The sequence below is a fragment of the Trichosurus vulpecula genome, chromosome 9, assembly GCF_011100635.1.
Source record: "Trichosurus vulpecula isolate mTriVul1 chromosome 9, mTriVul1.pri, whole genome shotgun sequence".
Classification (NCBI taxonomy): Eukaryota; Metazoa; Chordata; class Mammalia; order Diprotodontia; family Phalangeridae; genus Trichosurus; species Trichosurus vulpecula.
In genome coordinates, this window is record NC_050581.1 from 187,041,523 (window position 1) to 187,067,664 (window position 26,142).

The 26,142-nt window shown below is 39.2% G+C and overlaps 1 protein-coding gene across 1 annotated transcript in view; it reads left to right on the forward strand.

Moving 5' to 3' along the window:
- LOC118831314 (probable C-mannosyltransferase DPY19L1) overlaps positions 1-26,142 on the forward strand; it is a 174,430-nt gene that overhangs the window by 112,909 nt on the left and 35,379 nt on the right. Inside the window, exons 13-17 of the mRNA XM_036738602.1 lie at positions 10,287-10,367; positions 11,160-11,261; positions 12,616-12,687; positions 15,590-15,639; positions 23,066-23,111. Coding sequence (XP_036594497.1) covers positions 10,287-10,367; positions 11,160-11,261; positions 12,616-12,687; positions 15,590-15,639; positions 23,066-23,111 — 351 coding nt within the window. The remainder of the gene's footprint in view (positions 1-10,286; positions 10,368-11,159; positions 11,262-12,615; positions 12,688-15,589; positions 15,640-23,065; positions 23,112-26,142) is intronic.

Genomic DNA, 26,142 nt, shown 5'->3' on the forward strand with positions numbered 1-26,142 from the left:
TTTATTGCTTTAAGTCTTTCCTTTTCCTTTCTATACATTTCCTCCATGTTGCTCCATTCTCCAGTTTTTTCATCCCTTTTCTTCCTCTTGAACACATATAATAGTCTTCTGTAGCTCATTGACTTTTTTCCTCTCATGTACTCTACTCAATTTTTTGTGTTTTTACTGTATCCTCTGGGTTCTGTTCTGCCTTTCCTCCATTTTCATTTTATTTGCTGTGCTGGATTATGCCTCCTTGTACGTCACCTTCCTTCTACTCTGCCTTATCATATTAGCTTAACTCCAGTCTCTCATATTCCTTTTGCTCCACTAAAAATGGCCAAATGTTTGTCAGGCTTTAACCCATACTTTGCTAGTATATATCTTTGATAGCCAGAAAAAGTATGTTACTATAGAAATTATTATTGCTACCCAGTTAGATTTTTGTCAAGTCTATGTTGCTGCCTAATAACAATTAAATTCTTGGGGAATTTGGTCAGACACAGAAGATGCCAAGGTCATCCACTGCATCCTGGGCCATTGCCAGTCTTCTTGGCTTTTTGTCCTGCCACTGCACTTTGATGTCTCAGGAAGAGAGAGTGAGGCTGACTACTTTGTGCAGCTCTGCCTCACTTCTGTCTAGTTCATGCACAAACCTAAATATCTCCCCATGATGTCATTGGTCCTCTTCAAAAACAACGGATAAACAGCAGTTAGACACTTAGTGTGTTTTAGTTGCTGTGCTAAGCACTGGGGATACAAAGAAAGGAAAAAGACTGCCCTTGCCATGAAGGAGCGCCCAGTCTAATGGTGCAGGCAACATGCAGATAACTGAGAGGGGAGACCAGGAAGAGCCTCTTACAGAAGACTGGAACAGTTTGAATGAAGCTGGGGAAGCTAAGAAGTCTAAATGAGAAGGGAGATCATTCCAGGCATGGGGGACATGCAGGGATAAGGTCACAGGGAGAGTGTCTACATGTGAGGATTGATAAAGTTTAGGGTCATTGGATCATAGAGTACATCAAGGAGAGAAAGTGCGAGAAGGCTGGAAAGTTAAGAAGGGGCCAGGTTGTATTGCGAAGGGCCAAGTAGGGAGCCTCTGGAGTTTATTGATTAGAGGACAGTGACACAGTCACTGAGTTTTAGGAAGATCACTTTAGCGGCCAATTGGAGGATGGACAGGAATGAGGAAAGATCAAGCTGGGAGACCAACTAAAAAATTACTGTGTTAGTCCAGATGGGAGGTAATGTGGGCCACCATCAGGGTGGTGGTAGTATCAGAGGAGAGAAGGTAACGTATACATGAGATTTTATGAAGATAAAATTGACAGGACTTGCCATCTTAATTGGATTTGGGTGGGGGGAAGTGAGAGAGTGAGTGAAGAATCAAGGATGACACATAGGGTACCAGCCTGGATAACTTGGAGAGTGGTGGTGGTCTCAACAGTAGGAGGAAAGTTAGGAAGATGGGAAAGGAAGGGCCTGTTATGTTTGGTCTAATAGATAATATGTATTGACAGCTGAATGGAAGGACTAGAGTGGGAAGATACTGAAGCAGGGAGCCTAGTTAAGCAGACTGTTGAAATAGTTGAGAGAAGAGATGAAGAGGACCTTGCCCAGATGGTGGATGTATGAGTATGGAGAAAGGGATGCATAGGTATGGTGCTGTGTAAGTAAAAACAAGACTGGAGAAAAGTTGTAGTCATAGAAATCATAAATAGAAATATATGCTTATATGCATTATGAACAGGGATAGAGAATTTTCCAGACCAAATGTTCTAAAAGATTTTGTATCTTTCAAATTTTTATTGACCCCCATTATAGAATTTGACATCATGGAGGTGGTAGAGAAATCAAGAATATATGTTTAACTGAGGTAGAGTGAAGGTTGAGTTTGTGGAAATTTGGCTTATTGGATTTTGAAAAGTAAGAATGTTCAAGAGAATATCAATGCGTTAGGATGGAGAGGAAGACTGAGCCAGGTACCGAATCCCTTAAGAAAGATGAAAGAATGACCTGGAGTTCAGGTGATGACCGGAACCCAGAGGTGGAGAGTAATCGGGATGGGGGTGGTGAACCTCTAAAGAAGAAGGATGCTGAGTGATGGTGACAAAGACAGACAGACTCAGAATTGGAGTGAGGCCAGAAGTGCACCTGCTTTTCCTCCTGGCTCAGAGTTCAGTAGTTGGTGAGAGGAATCTTCTGTACCAGAGAGGAAGGTGCCCAGGGAGTCAGGATCTTCCATTAAACTTGTTAAACTTAGTCTAACTTCCTTTATAGAGAAAAAAAACAATATTGCAACACTTCTGATCCTCCAGTGATATGTTCTCTCACTGGTCACTAGGCAAAAATCTCACAAACATAATACCAAGCAAGGAGTTAATATTTTAAGTGTAATTCTTAGCATCCTCTGCCTTCTTTTCTACCACTTAACCTATTTCTGTCTGGTGCTCCAATCCTCCCTAAACTCAAGTCTGTGTCTTAATGTATAAGAGTATCTGGTTTTTCAAATAGCCTTTTTCTCTGTCCTACTTCTGTCTTGGGTCATAGACATCGTGTTCACCTTGCACACATTTTTTGGTCTTCCTCTCCTTTGTTTCTGCTAATTAGCTCTGGCATTAATATTTCTAAAACTAATTTTTAACATATTCCACAATTCAACAGACATGCCTTCATAGTTGTAGAGAAACATGAGTTTCAATCTCAGAATTTTAGAATTAGAACAAAGAACTTTCGACCCTATCAACCTCAACCCCTTGATTTTAAAGATGATCTGATAAGCCCAATAAGTTTAGTAAGTATACTGGATAAGGCACTATTCTTATAGTTAAGAAAATCTGCCTGTGAGACCCTAGACAAGCCTCTTCATCTCCTTGGGACTCAGTTTCTTCATCTGTAAAATGAGAAGGCTGTACTTGATGGTCTCTGAGGTCCTTTCCAGCTCTAAATCTATGACATTATGATTCTGTTATTTTATTGTTTTTAATCACAAAGATTAGGCAACTGAATCCATTAATAGGTATAAATACAACACAAATTTCAAATGTTTTTTATGTTATATTGAAATTCATTACCTAGTCAGGGATGGCCTGATTTTTTTTCACATGGAAATGCCATAAATAACATTTATGTTATTTAAGTAATGATCTTCCTAAGTTAATGTACCTTGAGAAGAATCAGAGACTGTTTTATTCACTGTAAATTTAATTTAGTAAAAATATAGTAAATTATTTATTCAGTACCATTGGAGATTTAGTTCTTGAACAGAAGATATTTGCCCATAATTGTTTTTGGAAGACCATGCTTAAAAATAATGACAATTTTTACATAGAGGTGTATTATGTACTTCCCTGCCTTATTAAACAGAATATAAAATACATAATTTAACCTTTTCTTGATGACTTTGGATCGTCACTATGAACATACATCATTGGATTGTAATAAAGTAATGCATTTGTGTCACAGAGATATATAAGGCTGCTGGTTGCTACAATGAGTTGTTTACTGCTATGCATTCTCTATATTTTAGTTTTTCTCTCTCTTCTTTCCATGTCAGACCCTTCCTTACATGTCACTTCTCTCTTAAATATACATGCCTCTAGGGTACTCTCCCACCTGCTCTGCTGTTGTGAGTCCCTGGCCTCGCAACCAAATCGTGGGGATCTGTGTTAGCCCCCCACACCCAGGCCTTTGCCTAGCAAAGGGCCTGATCTCGCGGACAATGTATGGGGCAGGAGCCGAAAGGTGGTGAATGACTCCAGTTTATTCAGGATAGCAGCAAAGTTTTATATCTTTAGTGACGTAGGTACATTCTTTGGTTACGTGGGTGAAAGAACAGGTAAAATCAAGACACCTGGGTACTAGGACTGCCCCAACTCCGCCTACTCTCCTCCCCTTCTCTTCCCTCGCTAACCCAAAGCTCCCTGCGGTCAGGCAGTCTAGGCAAAGAACCGGAAGTTCCATGTGCTCTGGCAAGCCCAGATAGAGAGCCGGAAGTTCCATGCGCTCAAGCAGGTCCGGGCAAAGACCTGGAATTGCTAGGGAGGCAACAAAGTCGAGACCCCCTCCTCCTGGCTCCACTCATATCTCAGAGCCCTGAGTTTATCTCAGCAGGCCCCTGGGCGTGGAAGTCCGAGGAGGGCAGGGCTGGGCTCTAACTTGGCCAGTAACAACTCCACCTTTTTGTTTTGCACCAAGAGTCAACGGGTACTGACTCAGTGGCTGTATACAGGGCCCCAAGAGACATACTCAGCACCAAAGGAGTACAACATAACAAAAAAGGCAAGGCCCCCACAATGACCACAGTCTCTAAAACGTGACTAAGCCAATTGGGGGTTAACAAGGTCTTACTATGACTCAGAAAATTGTCTATAACGCTGTCAGGTTGTAAGTTCTCATGCACTGCCCCTCCTTCCTCGGTGGCCAATTGTAACGCCTGGGTAATTTCTGCTGTAATGTTCTGATTATGAAATAAGGCTTGATGTAACATTCATTATCCTAAGGACACAAGGTAGACAAAAACTTATTATGACCAAACAAAGAACATAAGGTACTGTATGGAAAATAGTCAAGAATACATTAGGAAATGGGTAAATGTTTCGAAAATACCAATAATTTTTTGAAACTAGCAATAATTGTTCTGCTACTTCAGTATTCCACTCAATGACTCGTACTCCCCTTTTTGTTTTTGCTGACACCTCACCACTATAGGTACATCTGAATTTTTTCCTTTAACTATCCCCTTGTAAATAAACATGGGAAAGATTGATCAACGCATTGACAAATCAAAGGGGGCAGTCCCATTTGTGAACATAGATACATAGACCCAAAAGGAAAATGATGATGCAATTGTCCCTTTAAAATTCAGAAAGTCTTCCTGAATAGCTGTCCAGCAGGGAGCATCCAGTCTTCTGGTCTTTGGCATTTGTTCCAGTCATCTCCAGCACAGAGGCTGCTGCTGCTTCTTCTTGCAGGAACCAGCTTTCTGTCCGTTCCCCTACATGAGTAATCTTAGCAGAATTTTAAGTTACCATTTCTAATCCTCATAACCCTGATCATTTTACAAATTCAAAATTGGAACCTTGACCAATTGTTCTGTTTAAGAAATTCACATCAGAACCCAAATTCTTATACTTTACATTACTCATCATTAATTTTCCCCACCAGAGGGATGAAACTCCAGTACATACATAAATACATTAAATAACCAATTTTCAACACAGTACATATAATGTCATAAACTTTTGTCATGCCACGTTTCTTTGATGGCATTTACAGGATAATATACAAGCCATTCTTCTTTTAACATTACTAATTGTAACAAAGCTTTAGACAAGCTTGATATAAACCAAATAGCAAAATAATATTCTCACAAGCCCTTGACCTAATTGTCTCCATACCATTACTGAGAGAAAATCTAACTTATACCTACACAAAAACACTGTTCCCAGTCCTATAGTAATCTAAGATGTTCCATAATTAATATTAATAGATTTTCACTGTGCTTACAAAATCTTCTGATTACAGAAATTTGCCACCAAGAGAGGAGGGACACAGAGTAAGGGGACCCTATTTTTCCCAGCTTCCTGTCAATTCCAGGCAGAGTTCATGTCAAACTGCAAGCTGTATTGAGTCAGGCTTAGACTGCCAGGTTTCAATTAAGGCATCAGGTCAAGATGGTCCCACCTCAGCACATGCTGAACAGTTGCCCTCTCAACTCTGCCAAGAAATCATACCTGCAGCTCATGCTTTGCCCTCTCACAGGGCTGCTGGCGTCTTGGGTCAGCCTTCCTTGATACTCACACCTGGAGTTAGACTCAGAAAAACAGTCAGTTAATGATCCCATAAAGTCTGTGAATGGCAAGTTCCAACTATCAGTGACTATTGCCTAAGGAACATTCTTAAAGCTTAATAGCTTGCAAGCATTTCCTCCCTTGTTCATAAAATCTTCCCATTAAGATCATAAGTTACTGCTCTAACACATTTGCATCAGTTTCTCCTCTATTTTCCTATTCTTCTCTAATTATGCGTGATCTGAAAGAATTGAGCCATATAACTTTGTTTTAGATAATGGAATGAATTCAAATCCACATTTAACTTTTCCCATTAATACAGAAATATTCTACAACTTCTCTCTCCTAAAGAGACTTACATTGAAGCCGTATTATCTTTCATTTGGCTATACAAGAGTACCAATGTTACCAGTCATTTGATTAGAACCACAAGATTTCACATATTTGCATGTATCCAATTTTCCCCATAAAACCAACTTTTTTTCGCAATAGTAACAGATTCTGGCAGATAGCTTCCCTTTTGTCACTACTGGCTTAATTCTGATTACAGATATTTGCCATAAAAAAGCATCATATCATCTCACCCAGAACTTGGATAACTCACAGAAAAGTGCAACCAATTAGCTTACAGGTGGAAATTCAGCAGGCCTTCTGAAAATCATACAAAAAGAGTTTACAGAGCATTTTTTAAAAAAGTATTTTCTTTAAAGCAAAATAACCTTTAAACATTTGGATTCATTCACAAATTAGTCCATAAACCTCCAGATTAACATAAATACAGCTTTAGATGATACAGGCTTGAAAATCACACTCCTATATTTTCAAAGTATTATAACAACTGAATTCTTTGTTATTACAAAATTTCTAGATATCACGTATAGGAATTGTTGATCCTGTGACTTCTGGTATTTCTATATTAATACATTAATATATAAATACATGCATAACCTATATTAATACATTAATATCTTAAATACACTTTATTAGTAATATTTACCCGGCCATGAATGAATTTATGAAAGAAAAGAAAAAACTTTATTTGCACCCTGCTTTCTCCAAGATTCATCTTATGCATTCTAATCCCTGACTCTTAATTCTTACGCTTTTACAAAAAGGGTTTGAATTAACAAAAAGCCTAAGGAATTTGAAAGAGGTGAGCCACTTCCTTTCAAGCAAAAGGAGCAAGCTAAAACAATTTTAGTATCCCCTCCCTTCTGTGTACCCCAGCATGAGAAGAGAGGGATCCTTTTCAGTTGCTGAGCAGAACTGACAAAGGTGAGTTAAAGAGGAACTCAGGGTTATCCATGATAAAATTCTCAGCCACAGGTAAATTACCTTGGGCCGGGAAGTCCCATAGAGAACAAAAGAGCCTGCCTATGTTAATTTCCCAGGCAGGGAGCTTCCTTGACCAACAGTAAGATTTAACATTTTTAACAGTCATACCTTACATAGACAGAACTTAATGATTATACAAATCAAAATCCTTCTTATAGTAAATACCCAGAGATACAATAAAACCTTTCATCACTAACTACAGGTTACAAGTTTCTTTTAGTTTCAGCTCCTAAGGTGGAGTGGGGGGAGGGGTGGCCCAGAGCACATGGACCCCAAACCACGTGGACCCAGCTACAACCTCTACCCCCACACCCAAACTACTCCATACAAGAAGTCTCTCCTTCCCAAACTTTTACCTTAACTTTTTTTTTCTTTTTACCCTCTGTATCTCCAATTTCAATCTTTCTTTCCCAAACTACCTTAAACATTTCAATAAATTACATACTCACCCAGCTTTTCCTTTCCCCAGCTGGCTTACTTTTCACCTTAAAACTTAAAGATTACAATGAGCAACAGCTTAAAACTTTTTTGGAAGTGAGAATTTTGAACTTGCCAGTCAAAGGTGAGTAGGACTCTGGAAAAAAGAGAATCCAGTGGTACCTTGTCCCCTCTCCTTGTACTGGAAGACTCAGAGTGTCTCTTTATTAGAGATTCACGCATTTTCCAAATTTGCCTTAGTGCCAAATGGTATGAGAAATTCTGACTTTATCTTAAGCCAAATTAGAACACATTTTCACTTAAATTTAAGGGAAAAGTTCCCACTTTCTTTCTTTTCTCTCTTCAGATCCTTCAAACTGGCCACATTTGAAGAAATGAAGTGAAAAAGAAAGAGCATTATTTTCCAGCAGTTTTCCAAAACTACATTTTTCTCTCTTTCTCTCTCCCTGGCCCTCATGCTCCTCCGAGGAGCCTGGAGTCAGGGAGGGAGAGAAAGAGATAAGGGAGATTACAGGGTGTCAGATTACACACTCACACAGAGACACAGAACACAGAAGGGATTTTTTGAATCCTATATACAAAGTACTTGGCCCTCTGATGTAACAGAGGCCAGGTGCCATGCTTTATTGGGGTCGTGGAGACCCTGCTTTTAAGATAATCTGGGGCAAATCCCCCGTTGGTCTCTTCCAGTTGTTTAGGAGATATTTTTCCCTTACTAGCTTCTTCCGAGCTTTCGTATAATGTATTTTATGTTCCCAAATGCACGGATTGAATTTATATTGAGGAGTTGGGGGAGGGGCTGAAGGAGACTTCATTCTTTCCTCCGGATCATAGTCTAAGTTTTCTGGTATCTTGTCCTTTAAGTCTGCCAAGTTTGCAAGTTCCTTCACTTGCTCTATTCCAGCAGCCCCATCTGTCCATAAAACTTTTGTTTTGAGGAAGTTCAGTGTATATCGTGTTTGCTGCAGCTGCTGCTGTGGTGTGATGCCCCTAACTTTTCTCAAATGAATCATGCATCCTTGCTTCTTGCTCAGCTTGTGAAGCATTCTATGGAATGTCTCTTAAGTCCTTAGAGTCTGTGAAGGAGGCATACTGCCCCATGATAAGGAGATCTCCTTACCTCACCAGCATTGAAAACTGGGTTGTTGCCACGGAGACGAGAAGATGAAGTGTTTCTCGCTGAGAATTTTGAACCTGGCCCAAGGCTGTGCGTGGGCGTAGTCCCTCCTGCTCGTCTCCTTCCTGCTCCCAGAAGGAGGCACCTTGGGTATCATGGGTGCACACGGTGTGGCTCGGCCATGTAATTGCCCCACATTGGGCGCCACTTGTTGCGTGTCCCCGGCCTCGCAACCAAATCATGGGGGTCTGTGTTAGCCCCCCACACCCAGGCCTTTGCCTAGCAAAGGGCCTGATCTCCTGGACAATGTATGGGGTGGGAGCCAAAAGGTGGTGAATGACTCCAGTTTATTCAGGGTAGCAGCAAAGTTTTATATCTTTAGTGATGTAGGTACATTCTTTGGTTACGTGGGTGAAAGAACAGGTAAAATCAAGACACCTGGGTACTAGGACTGCCCCAACTCCGCCTACTCTCCTCCCTTTCTCTTCCCTTGCTAACCCAAAGCTCCCTGCGGTCAGGCAGTCCAGGCAAAGAACTGGAAGTTCCATGCGCTCAAGCAGGTCTGGGCAAAGACCTGGAATTGCTAGGGAGGCAACAAAGTCGAGACCCCTCCTCGTGGCTCCACCCATATCTCAGAGCCCTGAGTTTATCTCAGCAGGCCCCTGGGTGTGGAAGTCCGAGGAGGGCCCGTAACACTCTCCTACTTTGTTAACTTTATCTTTATGGACTAGGACGCCAAGTAATTTAATGTCATTAAAATTGTCTGTTAAGTCAGTAAGATTGAGTAAAGGCCTAATGAATTCTACTCCAGAGTAGAGGCGGATAGGATTCTTTTTTTAAATAAAAAATTATCTTCATTACTTAACAAAACTTTTTCACTCATTTCCAAAATCAGAACTCAGTGTCAGGGATTGAGATTGCTGAAAGACTGATTTTAGGGTAATTGGAATGTTACTAGATATAGCCATTCAAAAAGAATAGAAGTGTTTTAATTTCTTTTATCTCATATTTTCTTGTATCATTAAGACATAGTATAAATGATTAATCCAAAGTCACACTGTAATTTGATTAAGCTAGAATTCAGGACTTTAAGTTCCCATCCCAGTTCCCTTTCTGTTAGATGAATAGGAAATAATTTATACTTGTACAATCTTTCTTTTTATTTTTACTCATGTGTTTGTTGGAAAGACAGATGAGCTGGTAAATAGTATCTGAGGTGATTGTTGACAGGGAAGATTTAATTATAGGTCATGACTCTGTCTAGAGAGAATTCTTTTATATGTAAATATCAATCCTTAAAAAAGTCAGGATTTTCACTAAAGAAAATAGTATTATATCTAGGAAAAAGAACCCCAATTCCCTCAATATTTACATAACCAAGATTTCTGGTATGATTTTTCTTTTTAAGTTTGTTGGGTTAGAATATATTTCTTTTTAGTGCTTCTAGCGGTGGCCTACTTTTGCAATTCAGATCCTTAAGAAAAGACTTTCCAGTTTATCACACCTAGAAATCTCCTTTGCATGCATTTGGAGTGTCTGTACTTTTCATTTGTCGTAAGAATGATATATTAGGTTATTTGATATGGGTAATTTTTAGTACCTGACTTTGATCTTTTATTTTGTAGCTGATTCAGTGTTTTCTTTGGTGGAGTGGAACAATCATATTGAAAGTGACATTATCTCAACTCTTCGCTGTTTCAGATCATGTAAGTGCTCTCTTCTAGTTAATATACAAGAAGGCTTGATCGGCATTCTTTCATGGTTGCTTCTCCAATATTTCTTCCCTCCTCTGACACTGCCCCCACTCTAGTATAAGCCCTTATCACCCCACATCTGGACTGTTGCAGTAGCCTCTGGTGCTTCTGCCTCCTCTCTCTAATCCGTCCTTCATTCAACCACTCAAGTGTTTTCCTAAAATGAAGGTCCAACTATGTTACCCCATCTCAGTAAATTCTAGTGGCTCCCTGTTGCCACCAGGATCAAATACAAAATCCTTGGCTTAGTGTTCAGAGCCTTTCATAACCTAGTCCCCTTCCAGCTTTCCAGGGTTCTTACTTCCTAATACTTCCTCTTCTATGTAGTGACACCCGCCTGTTGGCTGTTCCATGAACAAGATGCTCCATCTCTTCTCCAGGCATTCTCCTCAGCTGTCCAGAATGCCTGGAGAGCTCTCCCTTCTCTCCACCTGCTGATCCTCCTGACCTTCCTTTCAATCCCAACTAAAATATCTTCCTTTACTGGAAGCCTTCCCCAACCCCTCTCAGACCTAGTGGAATTTGCTTTGTTAATTATTTCCTATTCACCCTGTGTATAGTTTGATTTGTGGTACATACTTGTTTGCTTGTAGTTTTCCCCATTAAATTGTAAGCTCCTTGAGGGAAGAGACTGTCTTTTGCCTCCTTTTATATCCCCAGTGCTCAACACAGTCCCTGGCACATAGTAAGCACTTAATAAATGTTTATTGATTGGTGGTTGTATTTTACTCAATTTCATGCCAGATTCAACTTAGTGACCTCATAACTGCCAGAATTTTAAGATACACAGATTTTGACACTTTAATGTATACCTGTGCTCCTGAATTTGACTTTATGGAAAAGGAGGTAAGAATTTTTTTTCCCTATTTTACCTTGGTTAGAGGGATCACTGGCATTACTGTTATTCTTTGATCACAGATCCTCAAGTCTGTGTAGCTTTGTGATACTTGGCTTAGTAACCATATGCATTTTTACTCATTGGGAAGAAAAACGCTCTCAGGAATTAGGTCTAATTAGAAAGGAAAAATGACAACTAAAGAATATTTTTAAAAGAAATTCAATTTGGTTTCAAATCTTATGTGTTGGAATTCCAGCAAAGTGATAACAAGGTATTTCCAAGAAGATATGTTGTCAGCTTCTTATGATGAATAATAAAACTCAGTTCGAATATGATTCTGTACTTTAATAGCTATTGCTGATCTTATAATAAAGCTCATTTGAGTGTTTTATGTTTTGTTTTTATTTTTTAGTACGTGTTTATTGATAATTTTTGTTCTTATATATCTGAATTTCTCTTTCTCTTCCTTTCCCTCTCCCTCTTAAGTGTGTTATTAAGCAGATGTTGTATCTTAGAATCATGAAATTACAGAGTTTAAGAGGTAGCCTGTAGGTCATCTTCACCCACAAACATGTACTAATTTCTCAAGTACCAATTTTAGAAATAGTATTTGGGCATTAGATGAGATGCAAGGTGGAAATAATATAGGCTCTTTGCCCTCCTGGAGTGTATTGACATTTTACAACTGAGGAAACTAAAGCCCAGACCAATAACCAATTGGCTTTAAGGTACGTGATAAAACCTGAACAAGAACCCAGGTTTCTTAATTTAGTAGGACAAATTTTTTTTACTGTATTTCATTATGTATCAGAATAACAAGTATTAAGTATTTAGCCATGATTTTTTTTTCAGTAGTTGCTGTTTACTGTTATAGCTGAAGGTTCTATAATTTCGTTACCTTAGGGAGTTCCCTACACTCTTCTGTGACTGCCAACCCAACCCATTACCTCCTAGTTGATTCCAACATTTTAACCCAAGATTTATTGAGTATTAATGACAACAAAGAATATCACAGGTGACACATTGATTAGTGATATCAGACAGAGAAATTAAATAGTGTTTCAAATAATAAAGGATAAGATCAAAATAGTGGAAAAGCTGAGCAAAATCCTAACATTAGGTTTGATTGAATATTTTTGACATTCTTAGTGATAAAGTTAAGTTCTTTTATAATAGTTGGACTAGTTAAATTACTGCGTTATATCCAAGGAGAAATGAAATGTCTAATCCTTATGTGGCATGGCCTTTTTTCTTACAGGAATTGTTATTGTGGTACTCATTAATGAAAAAAAATACAACTATTTCTCTATATGAAATAAAACCAAATTCATAGACTTTCTAAAATTATTGGTTGTATTTCAGACTCCACTGAGGTACACAAAGACATTACTGCTTCCAGTTGTTGTTGTGATTTCTTATTTAATCTCTAGAAAGGTAGGTTTTCTTTTTTCAACTTAGACCCTTGCTGTTCTGCTGAATATATGCACCACAATGATAGAGAAATGTTACCAGATTAGAGATAAACCTTTCTTGTCTAAAAACAATTATCATTTATTTATTTATTATTTTACAGTTATATACACACCCACCTTCATTAGTAAGGGCATTTTGTTTTAATGAAAAACTAAAATCTGCTAACTAATAGCCACAGTAACAGAGACCCCTTCTTAATAGCTACAGAACGTTAAGAACTAATGTATGTAGTCCTTTTATTTTCTTACTATACATGCTCACTATTATCACAACAGAATAGAATCCCTTGAAAATAACATGAAATCCAGGCAACACAATTTTCTGCTATGTAAAAAGGTTAAAAGAAAGCCTAGTGAACATTAGAGAGATTAATGTTGTATACCTATGTGAAAGTTATTGTAGACTAATAACATTTCTCCACCATGGAGTTCTGTTGAGCAGTAGCTTCTGTAGAAATATATTAAAGATTGTTTCCATGTTTTAGGTATTTGTTGTTTTCTTGGTTTCATACTTAGATGCTTTCAGCATGATAGGATTTGATTAGAAATCTTGCCAACCTTTATGCATACTTGTTTTTTCTTTGATTTACTTCTTGATTTATGAAGCAATATTACTTTGTAGTCTTCACCAACATCCTTTACAAATGAGTTCATATTCTAAAAGGTATTACCTATGGTTGCTATATTATTCTGTTTGGCAAGAAGAGAATTTAAAAAAACCACTAAACCATCTATTCAATCTGAAATTATAGTTAGGATTCATAATTCCTTATGAACTTCTTGAAATATATCTGTTCAAGAGGGAAGACAGTACAAAAATGCTTCCCAATTTTTATATTCTGGAGTGGTAGAACCTTCCACATCTTCTACAGTTTTACCTGGGTAGGTCCATTCTCAGAACCCACAAAACACCTCATGTTGGACACTGCGTTTTAAAAGCAGCTCTCCTTGTTGGGATGTGAAGGGAAGACTCTGTCAGACCTAGTAAACTGAAGAAGAGTGGCTTTCTACACCTCTAACCCCAAGCATATCCATGGAACCAGAGCTGTCCATGTGTTAGTATAAACCTCCAGTCTTGAGCAGATTCCCTAAAGGAAGATGCCTTTGTTCCTAGGAGATTTCTTTCGCCTCTCAGAAGAGACATTTGAGAGAGACCTGACTCTTGCTGCTAAAATGCTGAAGTCGAGACTTTTTTTGGCTTGGCTGTGTATGTTCATTGCAAGAGCTCTGGGTTTTGTTTTATATTTTTTCCCCCTTAAGGGAGGGAGAGGAAATAAATGTTTAATAATTGAAAAAAATTTTTGCAGAAGTGAAAAATGTAAGGAAAAAAATGAAGTGATAACTTGCTAGAGATTCTCAAATGACTTGTACTTAACGTGTTTCACGATTTCAAAATAACCTGTGCTCTGTGGTGTGCGATTGCTTGAGCGCCGGGCCATCGTTAGTGGTCTGAAGATCTCCTTCCAAGTCAAGTTCTGAGCACCACGAGCGAATCGCAGGGAGAATCATCATCTCTGTACAGAGGCATTGAGGGCCAAGATGATGACCAAGGTAGCAGCCCCAGACTGTGTGATGGGCTAGTAAGAGTTAAATGCCTCTATGTGCCAGGCTTTGCTAAGCCCCAAGGAGCTGAAAGACAGCAGGCAAACAAATACACACAGCGTACATGGGGAACAAATCAACAGAAGAAAGGCTAGAGCATAAGAGGAATTAGGAAAGGCTCTCTGTACAATCTAGGACTTGAGGGTTGTGAAGGAAGCCAGGAGGTGGAGGTGAGCAGGGACGCCAGAGACACAGTGCCTTGTTCACAGGATCTCGAGAAAGCCAGTGTCATTGGAGTGAAGAGGACAAGAAGGAAGGAAGTTACAAACGTAGGGAGGGGAACAGGTTATGAAGGGCCTTGAATGCCAAGTGGAGGATGTTGTATTTGATCCTGGAGATGATAGGCAGGCACTGTAGTTTATTGAGGAGAAGGGTGACATGGTCAGATCTGTGCTTTAGGAAAGTCACTTTGGCTACTGAATGCCCGATGGATTAGATTAGACAGACTTGCGGCAGGCAGGCCCCTGTAGTCAGGTGTGAGGTGACCAGGGCCTATGCCACGGTGGTGACAGTGTCTGAGAAGAGATGAGGGGGCATATGTGAGAAAAGTTAGGAAGCTAGAATTGACAGGACTTGGCAACAGAATAGATATGGGGGAGGGGTGAGAGATAGTGAGGACTCAACGATGATCCCCGGGGGACTAGGAGGATGGAGGCGCTTTCAGTAGTAATAGGGAATTTGGAAGGGGGAAGGGTTTAGGGGAGGAGAGGGGCTTCAGTTTTGTATTTTTTTTTATTTTAATATATCTGTTAGAGATGGCCACAGAGAAGTTAGGGCTGGATAAGTGGATTTAAGAATGATGGTAACTAAATCTGTGGGATCTGAGGAGATCACCAACCATTATTGAAGGAGAAGAGAAGAGGGCAGAAGATTGAGCCCTGTGGGGCAATCCATGTTGGCTTTTGCTGAGGTGCTTAGGAAAGCCTTAGATAATCTACAGTTGTGCCCAGAGTGTGGGACTAGCCTCACTTTGTGCCCTACCTAGCTCGAGGTATTTTGTTTGACTTTGGGCAAGTCACATTAACATCTGAGAACCTGTTATCTTATCTGTAAAATAAGAATTGCTTACCTGTAGGTTATTGTAGAAATCAAATGACATCATCTGTATGAAAGTGCTTTGGAAAAATAAGTGCAACTAGCCACATTTGTAAGTGACCCCCCCTTTTTTTTTCCTTCTTTTTCTTTTGGACTTGGGATTTTTAATTTTAAAAATTGTGTTAAGTACTGCTTAAGAAGGTCTTAATGTTGGATTCTGTTCATAGGTGATTCCTGACATTTTATACATGTTATCTACAGGGGAAACTTTTAGCAGGTAATTAAATATATGTATATATATTTTAATATCTGAACCTGTTCCCAACCAATGTAGTTTATGATAGATCTTTACGTTATAATTACCCTTTAAAATTAACTCTAATGTAGAGAGAAGAGGTGTGTGCCAAACTTGAAAACACTCTCAGAGAAAATTGACCCTAGACTTTGTTTTGCTTTCTCACGTGTTTTTGATTGGTATTTCCTGTGTTTATATTTTACAGTTTTGAGTTTGAATTGACCCTGAGCTTTATTGTGAGTGTTCAAAAGAATTAATAAGGATACTTATTTTCTGGCACCAATAAGTATCTCAGATGTCATTTTGGACACATTTTTAAAAAAGAAACTTAAGTAAAATTTAAATGATTGTTTTAAAAATGCCTTACTGATTTATTGAAGGCCCCTTTTGATAATGTCTCAGTACTTTCTCAATCTTAATTTTTCTTGAGTTTTAAGAAATTTGAAGTTCCTATAACCTGAATCCTGCTGTATTAGATTTTGGGCTTCATTCCTTACCTTAAGGAAATTTGAGTCTGATAGGGAAAGTACCACATGTATACCGATAATCATATTGCTAGGTCAGGGGATTTGAAGAAGCTATTTAAAAAGACAAGGAAGGTAAAAATCTTCCTAGGGATGTCAGGAGGTTGGACCTGTGCTGGATCTGGAATGACAGTTAAAGACAAAATGAACGGCTTCTTATGTTATACCTTATGTAGGGTGGTTAGAGACTTATTTTAAGTTTTTCTGGGATACATATTTTTTAAAAATAACCTTGACTGCTTGGTTTTTCTTTGTTTTATAATAGAATTTCGTTTAAGTTTGTGCTTTGAGACTTTATTAAATTCTTTTAAAGTTTGGTCTGAATAAAATACATATATATATACAGTATTTTCAAGATTATTTCCAGCATTTTAGTTGAAAATTTAAAAGACATCTGAATCTGAAAGAGAGAATGTCTTACAAACCTGGCACTGATACTGACTAGATGTGTGATAGTGGGCAAGTTCTTTGACTTCTCTGGGAGCTTTTAAAATAAGATTGTTCGACTAACCTGTCCTTTAAGATCACTTTTTAGCTTTAAATCTGTGATCCTGTGATGCTATTCAATATGTTTTGATTGGCATTTAAAATTCAGAATTGAAAAGATTTGTTCCTTCAAATTTGAGCCAACTATAGGTCAGTGCCATTCTAACCTATAGTGGGAAAGGTTAAAGAATGGCTTAATTGATTTTATTCACTTGTTCATACAGCAATTATGGTCAGAGCTGGTAAGATATATTGGTTTGGAGTGTGAATATGATCCAGAGGGTTTGAAATTGAAAATGGAGTGGGGAAAGGACCACAGGGCACAACATGAGAAGAAAAATATCCACAGGATAGTTAAGGACCTGGAATTCTTAGCCTGGGTGGATCAGTGAAGGAACTAGAGAGATTATCCCTGAGGATTCAGGGACATAAAAAAGCTGTTTTTTAGATTGGTTAAGAGTTGTCATGTGGAAGTGGAATTACACTTGAATTGGTTCTGGAGAACAGAACTGGGAAGATTAAAGTGCCTATGGTAGAAGGACCGACGGAAGGGAAAATTTCCTCAGAATTAAAGCCGTCCAAGTGGAATTTATGTTGATTGGAAGTGTCTCTCTGAGCAGAGACTGCATGATCGGAAGTCGGATGTGTAGATGTTAGACCAGAGGCTCCCAGAAAGTCATTTTCCCTCTGTGAAGGCATAGATTGATGCCATGCTTCACAAATTCGCCCAGAATATGAAGCTGAGGAGCAGTTGCTTAGACTGCTGCATTACCAGAATCTTGTTAAGGTAAAATGTGAGCTGAATCTCATCAAGGAAAGTTTGTATCGATAAATAGAAAGGTTTACACTTGGGTTTAAAGAACCAACTGTCCACACACAAGAAAGGTTTGGGCATTCAACTTCAATTCAGTTCAACAAATATGAAGTGCCAGTCTATGCCAGAAATTAAGTTAGCCTCGAAGGATACAAGACAAAAACCAGAAATAGTCCCTACCCTTGACGACCTCATATTCTACTCCTTCAAAAGTTGAGGTTGCTTGTTCGCTGTGTTAGTGGATTGCAGGTAGCCAAAAAGGAGAGTCTTCGGCTACATTAATTGAGTGAGAGTGTCTGTAATAAAGGAAGTAATAGTCCTATGGTGCTTCCCTTTTGTTGGACCATATTTGGATTATTGTGTTCAGCTCTATATTACACATTTTAGCTAATCACAGACTCAACTGGAGAGGGAGCAACCCGAATGAAGAAGAGACTAGAGACCATGCCATGTAAGAATCAATTGAAAGAACTAACTGGGTGTTTAGCCTAGAGAATACTTGGTGGGGGCGGGGGAGGGGAGATTATTATTTTCTTCAAGTGTTTCGAAGGTTGTCACATGGAAGTTTTCTTCTAGTCGGCTCTGGAATACAGAACTATCACAACTTGTAGAAACTGGAGAGCTGACATCTTTCTCATTTGGATGCCCCAAGGGGACCAGCAGTCTCTAGTACTCAACTGGAGATGCTTCAGATGCCCCTGCATACCACCCCCTGCATACCTGACCTGGGATGATCTGTAGGGGTGGGAGAGGAGAGGAACCTGCTGGACCTAAGCACAGACACACCAGGAGAGGTCAAATATAACAGGAGCCGAGGAAAACAAGGCCAGAACCAAATAGGGCCTAACCACAATCCAGGAGTTCATGAGGAGGCACAAAGTCCCCAAATCAGAAACCGAGGCTAGGGATATATGAGTAAACAGAAGACAGCAAACACTATGAAGAATTATTGTGGGCCAAAAGACAACCAAGAAGTAAACCCAGAGGAAGAGAGTAACTTCATAACAACTGTAAGTAGAGTCTTGGAGGGAAAAGGGGGCTTGTCCATAAAGTCCACAAAAGTACCTGGAAGAAATGAAGACATAAAAATGAAATTATAAGTGAAGCAAGAGTTCTGGAGGTAAGAATTGGAAGTAGAATAAATAGCTTAGAAAGAAGGTATAAAACTTCTAGCAAATAGACTCTCTGAAAATTTTAATGAAGCAGACAATGAGACAGGAAATATAACAATTGGGCAGTAAACATCAAGCACCTACTAGCAAAATCAAAAGGTTTAAAATTAGGAAAAAGTAGAAAGTCTCTACTATCAAAAACAACTGATGTGGAAAACAGGTCAAGGAGAGATAAGGTAAGAATCATTAGACACCCTGAAAACCATGAAATGACGACCCTGCATACCATATTTCAAGAAACTATAAATAGAAAATGTTTAAATCTATTTGAACCAAAGGGCAGACTGAAATAGAAAGGTATCAATAATGAGTTAAAACAATTGAATATATTCTATTAATTCCAGGAACAACTTGACCAGGATGAGTCAAAGAATCTACCCACAATTCTGGTAGGGTTCTCTGCATTAGGTTCTATCTTGACTAGGATGAAGCTTGATCCTTGCAGTGAGTCCCAGTGGAGGTAGAGGAGACCAAAGCAAAACTCGGCCAGATATGGGATGACAGAGATCAGGCCCAACAGAGAGGATCAGAGCTCGGGCCTAGCAGTGACAGCAGCCAAACCAGGGCTCAGCCCAGCATAATGCTCCCTTCTGGCACAGAGCCATCAAATTTACACACTGGATGCAGGAGATGGCCTAGCACAGGACAGTTCTCAGGTTCTGACATGGTGGGTGAAGTGGGTAGCATTTCTCAGCTTCAGCATAGGAAGACTTTGCTCAGCCTTGCACCAGGGACCAGGGACTGCGCCTTTGGCAACATTTGGGTTTGGCAAAGGGGAGACATTTCTAGACCCGATAACGGAAGCAGAAGAACAGGCAGCAGAGGCTATGGGCAACATCATGGACCTCACTGGGCCGTGGATGGCATGGTCAGCGTCATACTTCTCAGTAGTAGCAGGCAGTAGAAGTGGGCCATAGCAGCAGTCTAATGCTCACTGTAATCTGGAATTGACGGGCTGTGCTTTATTGTTGCCAGTATAGTCTATGTCTATCCCAGGAAGGACATAGAATACTGGGCATGGTTTTGGGAGGTTGTTTACTTTCTGGTGACAGGAGGAAGATAAAAGTGTTTACCAATTCCTTGTGAAATAAACAGTGAGGGTTATTAGAGGCCTGTAAAAGGTCAAAGATTTAATATTCACTTCCCCTGGCCATGGGAGGCTCCCAGCTGGCGGGCTGAGGAATAGAGTTGTACATGATTTTCAGGGTTAACCCTGGCACTGGAGAGGCTAATGACTTCTTAGCTAACTTACTGCAGATGATTTGGCCCATGATAAGGAGCAGAGGCTGTGACAGGTTATCATCACCTTCACCAGAGCCCTAATGTTCCTAGGAATGTATCCATTTATGTTTAGCCTTTTATATCAGGAGACCCTCTGGGAACTGCAGAAATGTGTCCTTATCCACCCCATGGAGCCGATCAAGGACTCAAGTCTTCAAGGGTAGAAGAGGAGCCTTTGATTTCTGGTCTTCACTGTTTGCCTCATCTTGTCACTCCCTCAGAGGACTGTATAATTATAACAATAAAAAACCGTAGCATGGATGTGCTACTCTAAGGTTTGCAAAATGCTGTATGCGTGTTATTTCATTTGATCCTTAAAACAACACTGTGAGTTAGGTGCAACTGTCACCTCCATTTGAAAAAGGCTAAGTCAGGGCAGCTAGGTGGCGCAGTGAGTAGAACACTGGCCCTGGAGTCAGGAGGACCTGAGTTCAAATTTGACCTCAGACATTTAACCTCTTTTTTGGGGGGTGGCAGGGCAATTGGGGTCAAGTGACTTGCCCACGGTCACACAGCTAGAGTTGGGTGTCTGAGGCAGATTTTGACCTCAGTTCTTCCAGGCCCAGTGCTCTATCCACTGTACCACATCATTGTTTCTCCATCATTTGTTTTTCCGTGTTTCTGTTTTATTTCTTATTTTCTACCTTTGGGGTTGCTTATTTTGTGCTTTTCATGTCCCTTGAAATTAGGACTGTCAGTTACTGCTGCAAAGGCACTTGAATGTAGAAGGTCCTCCAGACCTTTGGGCCTTGCCACCAAAGGGTATGATGTAGTAGAGGAGCAATATCTGGCATATAAGCTAGGTATTTAAAAGATATTCTTGGAACTTAATTGGTTCAGGGGATTAAGTAGCAGGTATTTGACCTAGCTCCTGGCTGGCCCAAGTACAAAAGGCCAGCCTATAAGGAGTCAGCAGTTGCTCTCCCTCAACATTGAGTGTTGCACCAACATGACCAACATTCAACTGACCTAATGTTATTCCTAAATATTTAGCTGTGGCTAAACTTCCCCTTCTTAACTGAGAGTTATGCCATGAGCATCTCATTTCATCACAATTCTGAATCTGAATGACCATGCCAGGTTAAACCAGGCCTGGCCTAGCAGAGGTGATTGGAACACAGGTTCTGAACGAGACATTCATTTTTGACCTGGAAAATATGTGCATTCGTTTTGCTTGACTCTGCCTACTTGTTACAATGGAGTGTTTTTAAAACTTTATTTGAGGGGATTTGGGGGAAGGGGGTAGTTACAGGGAAGACTAAGAAAAGAAAACAAGGAGCATTAATAAAGCACTGTTTAAAGGTACGGGAGAAAATAAAAGGAAATTCAAAGGGAATCACAGACAGGACAGATTTGAGACTAACATCCTGAAGTATGTAATAGAGAACCATGGCTTCACACAAACCTTTTCCCCTTTTTATTTTTGTGTGGATATAAACATATGTTGGTTTTTTGACAAGTTCATCTTAGCAAATAATAAATTTTTTAAATGTTGTCTTGAGTTCCGCATCAGTAGGTGTTATCCATGCAGAGGCTTGACAGCTTCTTGTCAGGCATGTTGTAGAAGCGATTAGCATGTGAACCTTGAGCTCCTGTCTCGTCTCAAGATTCTCTTATCCTTTGATGCATTCAACAACCACTAAGTGGTTTGCCCAAAGGAACTGTGTAGAAGATGCGGAGAGAATTAACTTACAGACTAGTAGGGAGTATCGTTTGAGGGTGTGGGAATTTCTTCTTCTAAAACAGTGGAGAACTGAGTAGATAAGTAGTAAGTAGCATTGATTTCTCCCGTGAAAGAGGGATTAGACTTGTTCTTTTTAGCTCCAGAAAGCACAACCAGGATGATGAGAAGATGCAAAGTGTAAATTCAGGCTTAATGTCAGGAAAAAGCTTCCTAAGGATTAGAGCTGTCCCAGAATGAAATAGGCTGCCTCATGCAGTGGTAGCTGACTCCTCCGTGGAGGTCTTCAGAGGCCGAAAGACTGTGTAATGTGTGTTCCACTGGAGATTTCTCTACTGGAGTTGTATTTTAGATTGTAGCCCAAAAGACTCAAAAAAGCTCCCTTAAAATGTTCACATTCTGTGATTGTGAGAGGTGCCTGAGACTCCGAGGTGTTCAGGGACTTTCCATGGTCCCTCAGCCTGTATCAGAGGCAGAATTTTAACTCTGATCTTCCGAACCCCCAAGTCTAGCATTTTATTCTCTTTGTCCCATTGTCTGTCATTTAGCATGCCTCTGAGATGACTATAAGTACTTAACTTTTATTTCAAGACCCAAAGTGCAATGTAGGTTTGACCCCAACGAGGGTTCAAATCCTGAATTACGCATTAGGATAAAATTAGGCAGTTCACTTAATGTCATTAGGCTTCAGTTGCTCATCTGTAAAAAGAGGAGGTTGGACTAGTTGAAATCTGAGGTCTCTTTAACTCTAAAAAGATGAGCTTATTGTCTGAAGAAAAGATCATTTCCAGAAAGAGCATCTAGGAAGGCTTTGTGGAGGATGTGACAATTTATATGTACCTTAAGTTTTGTATTTGTCTGGTTAAAAGATTTTGAAACAGTGTAGCCCTTCACAGAGAACATATGTAATAATTGCATTAACAGTATACTTCTAAATATTATTTCTTGTAATTGATCTTCATATTAAACTTATCAATTACTTTTATTAAACTAGTGTGTAAGTCGTACATTGAAGATAGGCTTTCAGAGGCTCAGAATAGTATATATTACTTGCTTTAAGGAGAGTCAACTTAAGTCCCAGTTGCCCCTCTCCTCAGGGCTGAAAGGGCATGGCATTTTCGTCTTTGGTAAGCCTCTCCTAGAATGGGGCAGAGGCACTGTCTGCCTTACAAGTTCTTGCTTATAGTTTCCAAATATTGAAGTATCTCTAACTGTAATCTAAGCATTTTTCATAGGCTTTTCTTCTTTTGAAAATTCTATTCATTATAGTCTTTCAGAAACAAGTAAATACTTCTCTGCTCAATATGCCTTGATTAGACAAATTTAAAATGCTTATTTAAGTTACTGTAATTATTAATTTTGTAATCTATTAGAACTTTTTTTGGCTGAGATTGTTTGCTGATGGGTACTTTAAAAATTGAATAAATAGAATGTATTTTTTTAATTCCAGAAAACAACTTGAACGGGATGAGTCAAAGAATCCACCCACAGTTCTGGTAGGCTTCTCTACATTAGGTTCTATCTAGACTAGGATAAAGCTTGAGGGTAGAAGTGAGAAGGGGCAAAAGGTAATAATGAGCTGTCTTTTAGATGATGCTATTGACTTTCTGTCATTAGTTGTGCTTGGCTCTGTCTTTCCAGGAGGGGTAATGTATTTGCACTGATCGCTTTAGAATCCTCCACCTGCTTCTTGAGCATTTTTGAGCAGTAGGTTAAGAGGAAGAGTGTAATCACCATGGAATGGAATGAAATAAACTGGCTAATAATGTGGTTGGCATCTGTGACCTTGACTTCATGATATTTTAATGCCTGAAATAACCAGCTGAGAACTAGGACTTGGCAACTGAGACACTAAGGGTTGATGACATTCTTTTTCGTATGATAATAGGTGCAACTTTCTCCTGTCTCTCAATTAGGAAAAATTTATGGAGCACCTAGTATTTGTTGTACTACAATGTATTGTATTAGCCACTTTAGGGATATAAAAATTAGTGTAGCACAGAGTTTCCTACAAATTCCTTATCATTTTGGGAAAGTGAAACATGCACAATTGAAACAATAAGAAAATGGAACTATATAAAAATTTACATTATATGAATATATATTTACAATTTACATGTATATATAATTGTGTGCTACCCAATTATAGTAGGTAGTAAATGTGACAGAAGTTCAGAGAGGGGAAATAAGTGTGATTGGAGTGTAAAGTACATAAGATATTGAACTTATATATTACTATAAAAGAGTCAGCATTTATTTAGGGAGGTGAGTAACTTTCAACTGAATGGTAATAGGTAATGCCTTACCAAACTTGTAGTTGCATGTCATGGGGACCTGTGGTCACTTTAAATATGTGTCTTTTGAGCTACAATCTAAAATTAATTCATCCCCCTACAAGTTCTACCCCAACGTTGCATCATGGTGGAGCTGGCCCTGGGTTTTCAAAGGCCACACTACTGGTGTACAAGATTACATAATGCTGATAATAGATTGTATCTACTATCCCACAGTTCAGACTAGACAAGTATGGAGATGCTCATCACTCACTGGCTGGCCATTGGTTGATGGTTTCTTTGGCTGTGGCAGAACATGAAAAGAAGAAAAATGAAAAATGGCCCTCAGCCTTGTGGACCTATTCCTTCCATTCCTGCCATGAGGAATCAGGCAGTTTTCAGACTGTCTTTAAGCACTAATTTATATGCTAAATGTGATATGCTTGTCAAGTAACCAAGAGGATTTTGTCAGGAAATGAGTTGTGCCCCTTCTCATTCTATGAGACAAGAAGATAGTCTCACTAATACACTGTGGTGGAGGAAGCATGTTGAAATAGTGCTAAAATATCTTTTTGACTCGGAGATTTCATTGCTAGGCCAACTAGTCATTCAATAAGATTTTATTAAATACCTATGGTACTGGTAGGCACTGTACTAAGTACTGGGAATACAAATGCAAAGCTAAAAACAATGCCAACTTTGCCTGTTACCTCCAAGATATCAAAGTCAAAGGAAAAATCCCAGCTCTAAGAAATTTTTATAGTAACACTTTTGAGTAACAAAGAAATGGAAACAAAGTAGGTGCCTATTGATTGTGGTGGTGGTAGTGATTAAACACCTTGTGGTACATCAGTATTGCTATGCAGTAAGAAATGACAAACGTGAAGAATTCAGAAAAATATGAAAAGACGTATATGAACTGCTGTATAGTGCAGTATCCAGTAGAATGAGAGACACAGAACAGCAGTGTGAATGAAATGATATGAGCAATAAAATAAACTGAACATTAATTTTAATGGCCAAGCACGATTCCAGAAGAAAGCTGAGTAGCTGCATCTTCCTCCTTTTATTGCAGACTTGAAGGACTGCAAGTGTGAGATATTGCATATCGTGTCAGATGCTAGGTGGGGGAGTGGAGAGATATATTTATAAACAAATTTTATGTATAAGCAAAAGCATATATGTGTGTGTGTATGTATATACGTATATGTATATATGAGAAAGAAAATCATGTCCTATAAACTCTCTTTCCTTTTCAACAGGGTAACCAAACTGCCAGGTAAATCAGAGAAATGTTATAGATACAGTTTATCTAGATTTTGGCAAAGCATTTGACAATTTCTCATGCTATTATGGACAAGCTGGGGAGATATGAGCTAAATGATAATAAAAATTAGATGCATTTAAAATTGGTAGAATGTCTGGACTCAAAGAATAGTCATTAATGGTTCTGTATAGTTGATATGGGAAAGAGATCTCTGGTGAAATGCTCTCTGCCCCATTATGCTCTTTAACATTTTTATCAATGACTTGGGTAAAGGTGGAGATGGCATTCTTATAAAAAATTGCAGATGTCACAAATTGAAGAGATATAGTAGGTGCACTGGATTGCAAAATCAGGTTCCGCAAATATCTTTGTAGGCAAGAAAATTTGATTCAGTTTAACAAAGTGAAAATAAGGGTAAGTATAAAGTCTTACACTTGTTTTTAAGAAATGTATTTCCCAAGAACAAGATATGAGGGAGAGGTATGGTTAGATGGTTGCTTTTCTGAAGATGGTCTGGGAGTATTCATGGACTGCTAACTCAATAGAGGTTAACAGTGTAATGTAGTAGCCAAAAAAAAAAGTCTCTTGCAGTCTTGGCCGTATTAAGAAAGGCATACCTTCCAGGAGGAGAGGTGATAGTGCTGCAATACACTGCCATAGTCAGATCACATGTAGGGTATTGTACACAAGGACTTTGGTTTACATGTTGGTGTCTGCTCAAATACTTATGCTTCACGGTTCACAGACCTTATCTCCCAGGTCTGCATCTCCAGTTTATTGCAACCAGGCACAGGGATGGCCTATTATCATCACCTACAGGCTACTGTCATTATTCTGGTATGCACTTAATCTGATAAGAATCTCTCATTCTTGTCTTTCTTTTTGTACTTCATTCTACCTAAATTTGTCTTTGCTCACAACCTCCAGTTTCTTCAACCTTCTCTGCTTTCCCAGACCATTCATTACCCTGTTCTGGGCTCCGTTCCC